The 10,265-nt window shown below is 39.4% G+C and overlaps 1 protein-coding gene across 1 annotated transcript in view; it reads left to right on the forward strand.

Annotated features, from left to right (window-relative positions):
- GATA6 (GATA binding protein 6) overlaps nt 1–10,265 on the forward strand; it is a 36,842-nt gene that overhangs the window by 12,044 nt on the left and 14,533 nt on the right. The window contains exons 2-4 of the mRNA XM_015562720.1: nt 3,818–3,943; nt 4,756–4,843; nt 4,939–5,042. Of these exons, the coding sequence (XP_015418206.1) occupies nt 3,929–3,943; nt 4,756–4,843; nt 4,939–5,042 (207 nt within the window). The 5' untranslated portion in view covers nt 3,818–3,928. The remainder of the gene's footprint in view (nt 1–3,817; nt 3,944–4,755; nt 4,844–4,938; nt 5,043–10,265) is intronic.

Genomic DNA, 10,265 nt, shown 5'->3' on the forward strand with positions numbered 1-10,265 from the left:
GCGCGTGGTGAGTGCGAGCGCCGCCCTCCTCCGCCGGGGCCTGGGGCAGGTGCGGAGGCCCGGGGGCCCCGTCCGATCCCAGCGCAGGGGTGGAACTTGTACCCTGCATCCCCCCTTTGCTAGCGCTGGCCGGGAGGTAATCCCGAAATCAGGGTCTGGGGAATGCAAACAGCTTTCCTCCCGTATTTAACATAGGGAATGACATCTTACATGAAAGAGAAAAAAAAGAAAGTAGGGTACTCTCCCTTTTTAAAGTACAAAAATGTGTACTTACACATCTCTATGTATTTGTAAATGCACCGAAATAATTCTGGGAGGAAACACAAGAAACTTGTAATGGTAGTAGCCCGGGGAGAGCGACGGAGTATACCCAGGTCAGGTGAAGGAAGGAGATTTTTCTCTCTACGCATTCTCTGATCTGGTGTGGGTTTTATTCTTGAAAAACCACTCTTTTACAGTATCCTTTTCCCCGCACCCTTCATCCCCTACCCCCACTAGAACATGACAGCAAACCCCACACTCCCCTTCCCCCTGCTGCCTCATTCGCGGTTTCTTTGATTTCGTCCCTTCTACCTCAGGGTCCCTTCTAGCTCTTCTCCCAGTGAGACAGGGTTTAGCCACAAATTCCACTCGTCTTTTGGATTGCCCTTGAGTCTGGTGAAAATTTACTTACCCTAACCTTTGTTATTTTGAAATCTGGCTGTTCAGATAAACTACACAGAACTTGAGAAATATGCCGTCTGTGTGTTCTTCTCAAGTTGAGTATTTTCAGCAATAGGAACCTGTTTTACTATGTTTTAATATATGGGAATTCTGATTTTCTTCAAGGATCAATCTCTTATTTGTCATAGTTTGTGTGTGTGTGTGTGTGTGTGTTTTAGGAGAAGGTATTTACTACTGTAGTGGTTAGAAAAAATGCTAGGAAACCTTCCACAAGCCCCACTGTAAGGCTAACATTTGTTTAGCCAAGCACCTATACTCTAATACCTTTTAAAGTAAAATACTTTACAGTTAGATGCCAGACATCTTAAGTATCCAAGTAATTTATTTAATTGTTATACTCTAATTAGCAGGGACAAATGCTACACATGTTGTTTGTGTTAAACAGATTAGAGTGAAATTGCATCACAATGTAAGTCTGACACCTTAAGGAGAAGCAATTAGTTTTATGGTTGTTTTGTTTTTAATGCATTTAAAATAAAGTGGCCAAGGTTAATTTGATGAGTGTATGCGCCTTAAACTTGTTACAACCTCCCACAGCTCAAGTTCTTCAAAGGCCATCCGTAACTTCAGTGTCTGACTCCCTACGGTGTTCCTTTTTCCTACATGCATGATATTCAGAAAAGAAAAAGTAATGGCTGGAAAATATTCCAAGGAAGTTCTTTGTTTGCATGTATTAGCCCAGAGGTCCTCAAACTTTTTAAACAGGGGGCCAGTTCACTGTCCCTCAGACCGTTGGAGGGCCAGACTATAGTTTAAAAAAACACACGTATGAACAAATTCCTATGCACACTGCACATATTTTGAAGTAAAAAAGCAAAACGGGAACAAATACAATATTTGTATTTGCATGTGGCCCGCGGGCCATAGTTTGAGGACCCCTGTATTAGCCTATATATTAACTATGAGACTATTATTGTTATTACTTTTGGACATGAGCATTGAGCTGAGAAATAGCTGAGCTCAGAAAAGTAACATTTTCACGAGATGGAGCAAAAACACTAGTATAATAGCCGTTTTGGTTCTCGTTGCATTATAAATGTAATCTAGTATCATTCATATTTAGATAGTGCCATTTGTTTGTGCTTTTACAAGTAAAAAATAACCAGAAAAACAGTTTTAACCAATTAGTTTCCCTTCTATGTGGCAACTGTGTTGGCAGTAACCAAGGTCAGCCAATATGCTTTATAAATGGGTTATAAATGATCCGGATTGAAGGGTGTGTCTATCAATTAGTTCTCCTTGTGGGCTTCTTATTTATGGTTTTGATGGGCCTACCTTAGTTATCAGAAGTAGAATATTGAACCCAAGTTTGTTTAGCCAGCAGTTACAGAACCAATCACTGAATTTGAACTTGTATTACATTGCAAAATAAGAGATTTATGGTTAACTTGAATTCCTTGTCAATGATGAACATAACCAAGAGATCGCTTGTTACAAGGAACTTTTATAACCTACTCACCTTCATTTCACATGTTTATGAGGACTGGCTTCACTCATGATCTGCAGTTGACAGTCATAAAGTTCTTTGTTATAATGGCAAATTCTGATAACAAGTTTGCTTCACATTGGCTCAAATTCCACTGGAAACTGTCATAAATGCCCTGTTTCCAAAAGGAACCTTCCTGTCCCTAGTTTTTTGATCTGTGCATTTATGAAGAGAAAGGGGTGTTCTCCTAGGAAATTATTTTCTTTTGACCTGAAAGAAAGAAACCCTGATGCGTAAGGTTTTATATCTTTTCATCAATTTAGCAAAGCAATTTCTCAAATTGTTCTTCTGTCAGCCAAGCCAAGCATATTGACTACAACCAAAAGTCAAATTGATTTTTTTCTTAGCACTGACTTCTTAAAATGTTGTAGTGCTAAGAAGGCTTACCAGTGTCTCTTTGTTTTTATAACTTCTCTGTTAAGAGTAATGCTTAAAGTAATACAACAGGATGTGAATTGTAAGAGAAATTCAGTTGTGTCTTTTAAATTTGCCACCAAAGGATTTGGAAATCTCTGTCCTTTTTAATCTGTGAGTTTTCAATACATACTCAATTTTTCCTTCTTGTTGTGCATTCTTTTTTATAACTTCTTTTTTAAAATTAATTAGTGTAGCTCACTTACCAAATTCTGTGACCTTCAATTTGCTTTGTTTCCTGTATTTTCCCTGTAGTTTTTTTTTTTTCAGAAGTCATATGGCACCATTTTTTAGTTGCCCTATCTGGGTTATTTAAAAACAAATTTAGATTTTTTGCCATTCTAAGGAGGAACTTATACTAGGTTAAATTCTCATTCTTTATAATTCACACATAATTTAGGGGAAATAAATTCCCTTTAAAGATGTTCTGGGCATAAAGGGAATGTGGAACTCAGAATGATAGTAACAGAGGGTTGACCTCTGATTATAACATTTAACCCTTTGTGTGAACAAAAGTTCATTATTATACTGGCAGGGTCAATAACATATTAATATCATTGTATTTAAGACAATGCTGGCATTAAAACAATGCCATAAAATTTGCTTATCCTTTGCAAAAAAATTGCAAAAAATTTGCAAAAATTCAGGCAGCATTTGATCATGATAATTATGGAACCTATTAAAAATATACTTCTTTACAAACATTTTATACATTTTCCAAAATCCATTTCTATTAATAGATAAGTTTTTCTAAAGTTTCTGATTTGTTCCTCTGCACAAATCTTGGAAATATGAGCTGATTATCTTCAGTTTTCATGTGAAGTGGAGACTGTTCAAAGCCACTTAACATGTTGGCAGGCAGTTATGATTGCATTTCAATATCCTTACATTGGACTTCTGACCACAGTAGGTGCAGTTATTAGCCAACATTATGACTGTGTTTTGGTTATTCTATAATCTACACTAATATTTTGGAACAAATCAAATGTATGTGTGGGATAGAACACACTGTAAAACTTAAGTTTCTTGGTCCAGGAAGGTCAATCTATTTACACTTAAATTTTTTTCTCTCAAGGGACCTCTTATAATAACCAGGTTCATGCTTGTTGATGACAGGGATATGATACATTGAAGTATGTAGCATAGACATAAAAATCACTTATAACTGTACACTTACTTTCTTGTGCTTTCTAGCCTTCCTCCCGGCGGCTTGGATTGTCCTGTGCCAACTGTCACACCACAACCACCACTTTATGGCGAAGAAATGCTGAGGGCGAACCTGTGTGCAATGCTTGTGGACTCTACATGAAACTCCATGGGGTGCGCCACGTATTCTGCTCATATGTATACATGTGTAGTATAGTTTGTACATGGTTTCAGTTAAGAAAAAAGTCGGCAAGGAGAAGGGATGAAAGTGAAAATTTGATTGTCTATATGCATGTTATTGATGACAAGTTAAACTATTATCTTTAATAGCAATAAGAAACAAAAAAATGCTGTCAATTAAACGGCCACACATATTTGTTGTAAGACATCACAATATTAGAAAAATAAAAATGTGAAAAATGTATATTTTAGAATTGATAAAATGATAGTAACCCTTAAACTGCAAAAGAGGAAAACATGGAACCAACTAGAAATGCATAATAACTAGTTTATATTAAGTTAATTCTTGAATGCAATCAAATAAATTTATATAAAGAAGTAACATATGTATTTGATAGTTATAGTTAGAAAGATTGTATACTTCATTTTAAGGACAGCACAAAATATAATAAATATATCTATCTTAAAAAGGAAAATACCCTATATGTAGAAGGAAGAGAATACATGAGCTCTATGAAATGAAAATATTCAGTGGTTTTACTCAGTAATTGAAATTGTTTAAAGCAATAAACATTAATTGAAGGAATAATATCTCCCTGGCAAATCACCTCATTTTCCCTGCAGGAATCTGCATTTGATGGGGTCTTTGTACAGTTGAAATCTATTGAAAAAATATAAATGGTATTGCAATTTATGCCAAGTTCTTTTAAATGAAGGCCTTCAGTGCTGACACTGGTTCTTTGGCTAAAGTTTGGGTTTTCTTCAATATAATATTAACTGTATGGCCTATGTGAAATTTTTTTTAGGTGCCCCGACCGCTTGCTATGAAAAAAGAGGGAATTCAAACCAGGAAACGAAAACCCAAGAACATAAATAAGTCAAAGGCTTGCTCTGGTAAATATAATAAAATGCTATTTGATTGTTACGTATTTGCTAACCTTAACAGTAGAGTATACGTATATTTATGAGGCTAATTTTGACTGTTGCAGGCAATAGTAATAATTCTGTTCCTATGACTCCATCTTCCACCTCTTCTAACTCAGATGATTGCAGCAAAAATACTTCCCCTACAACACAACCAACAGCCTCAGGGGTAAGTGTTAAAATAGTATAGACTCTTCTAACCTAGTGTGTAGTCTCCAGTGTATTATCTCAAATTTTATCTGATAGTACAATAGTCTAAACCAACACATCAGTTTAGTTAGTTGATACCTAAGAATAGTTTTTAGAGGCAATTACATTTAAATGACAAACATAAGTACTTTGCAAACCTCTTAATTAAGATCTATATCATATTTTTATGGTTAAATTAAACCAAGTAAAAGCTAGAAGTTTTGGTTTGAAGTGCTTTTAAGTTGTTTTATTTCCAGGTTTTTATCTGCGTTTATATGTATTTCTAATGTAGATAAAAAAATCTGTCAGCTCAGTGGTTTCATATGCCCCAGAGCCCATGGCATTTAAATTGCTTTTGCTTATCCTATCAACTCTTGCTTTCAATTTTCTTTTCTCAAACCCTTGCCTTTGCTTTCCTTCCTTCCTCTGATCCCCCCTCCCTCCTTTCCTTTCTTCCTTTCTTCATATCTACCCCAAACATAGCTCATCATAATGGGTCAGGTGCTGCTGTCGTCACTGATCTTGCTTCACTTTACTGTCCTCTTGCTGGGAGGCCTGCCTCCTTTCAATGCACGTTAATCGCACCCAGGCTTCTTTCAGTCAGCCTTGCTATAAACCTGCGAGTGATTTGGTTTGTGAGTGAGAGTCTTTGTCAGGATCACACACAGAGTTTTTTTCTGTAAAGCTGTGATTGAAACTCAGTTTTTCTCAAGTGAAGAGCATTTTCCCACCTTGGTATTTCCCAAATTTATCTGGAATGTATGTATGTATGTATGTATGTATGTATGGAGTGCTCTTTAAAAACGACTGAGTCTCACCCTAGATCTCATTGAAATCCAGGGTGGGCTTGGGTAGCACGTCCCAGGTGATGGTAGGGTTATACTGAGGCTAGTATAGGATGACGCACCAGAATTAAAATCTCGATTGACACAATATTTTCTACAATTAATCTTGCCCTTTTAGGGGTACGTTGAAATACTAATGATTTCTGGGCCCCACCCCAAATTTTTGAGTCAGCGTCTCAAAATAATTTTGAACTGTGCTTAAAACTATATTCATTTCTCTTCGTCCTCTGACCCAAATTCATTTGGGCTTTTTCTTTAACAAAACAAGAAACTCAGTCTGAGATTCACAAGGGGAGAAGCCTTTCATTCCTTTTTGTTTGTTGCATACAGGTTGAAGGATGTTTCTAGCCTTTATCAAGGTGGACACCAGTGTATCATGTTTTGACAGAAGGGTTACATGCAGTAATTATAAAGATCTACTGTAGTAAGTAGAACAGTTAAGTAGGGAAATAAAGATGGAAATTATTTAAACATATTTTTTATTATGCCTTAAGTCCCCAGAAGCAATTATGTGGCTAAATGAGGCAAAACAACATTCTGGTTCTCCAGAACGTTTAGGGAGCAGCCAGGTTTTTGGCCGCAGTCACTTTTAGCAGAAATGAGGATGGCTGCCAGCTCCACGTCACTTCTGTTGGTGATACAGTCCAGCTTAAACTTGGCAGAGGCCAAATTTGAATGATAAATGGCAACGAAATAGGTATTTGCCAACAATGGGCTTTGGGGACTTGGAACCCTCGTGGGTGGAATCCATATTTTGCTCTTGTGGTTTTGTGATGTGAAATTTCAAAACTGGCTCTGCGCAAGTCCAATCGTTTGCCTTCCCGGGGGAGAAAAGGCAGTGACTGGCTCTGGCTCTGGCTCTGGTGTGTCTGTAAGAGGAACCTTGGGAGTTCTGCTTTGGTGTCCCAGTGTCTGTCACCTGGGACCCGGCACCCCAGAGGTGGCTTGCCAGCCAGTGCCCTGCGGAGGAACACTCAGTTCCCTCCTAAAGGCCAGGAGGCAAAGCAGCAGGATTTTAGAGACGGGGGATTTGAGAGCTGTGTCACCCACCCTGTAGTCTGGTCAGCCTCAGAGACCGGCCGTGGGATCTGCCGTGGGCCTCAGAAACGCTTTGGGACAGCTTTCCTGGTGGGTGGGGGTGTGTGCGGGGGGATTGCCCGCCAGCCTCCCTTCATCCCAGCGGCTCTCCTGGCCTGGCTCCACAGGCACTCGACTGTCATCTGGGTTGTGGGTTTTTCCTATGGATGGTAAGCCCATCAGGAAGGTCTCCATCCGCCCCTACCTGCCGTACCTGTCGTGGGGAACTAGACCTGCTTGGCAGAAGCCAGTTTTCTCGCTGCCTTTGGAAATTGTGCCCCTCTAAGAATAACTGTAGACTCCAGTGGTCTCCCGCTGTTACTACTAAGGAGTGCCAGTGTGTGCCCGTTGGTCCCTTAGCACTTTTCAGAGCCTTCTCTGGGTGTGAATGGCCAGTGTGGCAGCAGGGGAGCTGTAAAGAGCATGCTAGAGGAGTTAGTCTGTGAGCTGCTGGCAGAAGCATTTGTGAAAGGGGGTTGTACTGACAAAGATGTGTTTCCCCCCCATTTTGATCATGGTTTATGATGTTGGAGGGCAGTTGGTGTTGGCACTAACCACTTACAGGATTTTCTGAAGGATTGGACGTAAGGAAAATGTAATATTCACATAGCAAGGTCGGATCTGGTACGTAAGTACATGGCACCTTCATGGGCTCAGTGTTTAAACTTCCTATGTGGATGGGTGATGGGTACATCCCATTGATCTCCAGGGGCTCCTTTGGTGGAAATTAGGGTTATCCTACCTTAATAGGGCCAACTGAGCTACAAAACAAAGGACAACCTTAGGCACACTCCCAGGAACACAGGAACTGGGGCCACCTGTTCTTCCACTGAGATGTAAATGGCCGCGTAACTGCTCCACCGTTCCTTAATGATGGCGAGTGACAGCACGGATGTCAGACCGCTGCAGCGGTCTTAATCAAAACTGCTGATTATTTTCATCCCCCCTGAGAAATCAGCTCTAGATCATCAGTAGGCCTTCCCAGCAGGTTCCCGGTCAGTCCTGATGTCCCTGCCCTGCCCTGCATGTGGGCAGGTGGGGGCACCAGGTCACCAGCCGGGCCTGGTTCTTGAGCTAACCTGGCAGGGGCTGAGTATTCTGGAGGAGGCACTCCTAGTTGTCTGCTGCTAAGAGAGGAGGCTCCAGGGCTCCCTCCCCAGCAGGGCAAAGGTGTGGGCAGGGCTCCTTGTGCACAGCACTTGGCATTCTTCCAGGACAAGTGCCAGGAAAATAATTTTTGTGCTGCTTTGAAGCTTCATTTCTTTGACTTACTTGCATGTCTTAGCTTATGTACTTGTTGCTACTTTGGGTTTTAACTAGACCCCTGCCTGGGGAAAAATGGAGACATTCCTTCTGATGATCTTCAGGTCAATGGCCTGGCTATCTTATGAGTCAGTTTCTCTTTGTTGTAGGCTGTGGGTGCAGTGGTGTGTGTGTGTGTGTGTGTGTGTGTGTGTGTGTGTGTGTGGTGGAGGAGGTACAGAGTTGTTTGTTTGTTCTGTGTGAGATTGGGAAGAACTGCTTCCATGCAGCCCAGGATTAAAATTGCCCCTGTCTTGTTGCTTTGGAATCTTTGTTTGTTAATAATGAATTAAACTTAATTTTTGAGGCAGTTGATTAAATTTCGTGACTTTTGAACTTAAAAGATAAATTTCCCCCAAATACTCTTTCATTGTGTCTAAAATAGTCTTAATACATGTAGTTTTACTGAAAAATGTGTGTTCAGTTGGCATTTATATTCTGAATAGTAAGAATATTTAAATCTTGCATTGATTTCAATTTATTGACTGAGTTATGTTTTATAGGTTTTTTATTCTGGTTATTTAGAAGGGAGATATAGTAATGTATTCTATTTCAGCAATTCTCAAATAGGATGATCTAACAGTTTATAAATACTACTATCCTTCCTATGACTTGTAACTAAAAATCTATAAAATTATAAGATACTTTTTATATACAGGGGTGGGCAAATGTAAGTTTATAGTTGTATGTGAAACATTTGTTTATTTTTGTATTATTTATTGTGTTATTTATTTGTATTATGTAAACCTACTTTTGCTCACCCCTGTATAGTTCCTCTCCGTGTATTTCGACGTTATATGTTTAATGATGACTTCAATGCTATATCTGCAGTTTTAATACGAACTTAAGTAGGCTTTAATTTTTAATAATTCTTTATAGAACTACTTTTAGGCAGGCAAAATATGTATGTGTATATAATATATAAACTTAATAATATATATGTTAATCCCCAAGTTGTATTAGGTAAAAGGTATTTCTTAAATTTTCTTTGGGATGAAAAGGTTAATTCGGAAATGAAATAAGCGTTAAGACTTAATGTCTGAGAATAAGAAATCAGTGAACCTACAGGATGTGGCAAAAGTAGGTTTTCAGTTGTGAGCAAGTGAAATATTTTATTCTTGTATTATTATTTTATTATTTTCCTTATGAACAGCTGTGGTCCTGTTTTCGCCCCACCCTTTATATGACAATTCCTTGCTTTGCAGTTCCATTTATGAAGCAGTGTGCTATGGGAGGCCCTGTTTATAATGGAATCAACTAGATCTTTGATCTTAAACTGTTCATAGGTGGTGGTAGTGGAGGGGGCAGGTATAGACAGATGTTACTGCTGGTTAGATTTGGAAGTATGTTAAATGAGTGACCAAGTGACAAAGTGCCGTAGTAGATAAAAGGTGAATTCTGACTGCAGGGTTGGAGATGGCTCCACAGAGTAGAGGAAATTCAAATTCGTTGGGTAGGATTTTTGTGGGGGAAACAATGGGCTAAGAGTCTCCAGGAAGAAGAGGAGCATGGGTATCTGGTACTTCAGGGACAGTTAGTTTTAGGAGTTCATTGTGGCTGGAGTACAGGGTGTAAGAAGCCAAAGGCAGGAGATAAGGCTGGTAAAATAGGTGGAAGGTGGATCTTTGAAAGGATTTAAAATTACTATCAGGTCAGCTTTAAGAAGATCCCAAACCACATTCATTTCTAAATGATGGGCTTTCTCTAAGCCCCACTTGCAGTTACAAATGTATTTCTGTCTATGTTGGAGCCCAACAATTAAGACATTCTTAGCTGGGAGTATTTTGATAATTGATGTAAACAAATGCTGGCATGCTCCTACTTGTACATTTTACAAGCAGGGTTTTCCCTCACAAGCAGTAAGAAAAAAACCTTTCCTTGGAGCTGGTGACATGCCCTGACCTCACAGCCTATAATGTTTAGTTTCTTGGTCCCCAGGGCTCCTCAGGGCAAGCTGGGTTAGGGTGGCTGCCGCGTGG

Source organism: Myotis davidii, unplaced genomic scaffold (assembly GCF_000327345.1).
Source record: "Myotis davidii unplaced genomic scaffold, ASM32734v1 scaffold96, whole genome shotgun sequence".
Lineage (NCBI taxonomy): Eukaryota > Metazoa > Chordata > Mammalia > Chiroptera > Vespertilionidae > Myotis > Myotis davidii.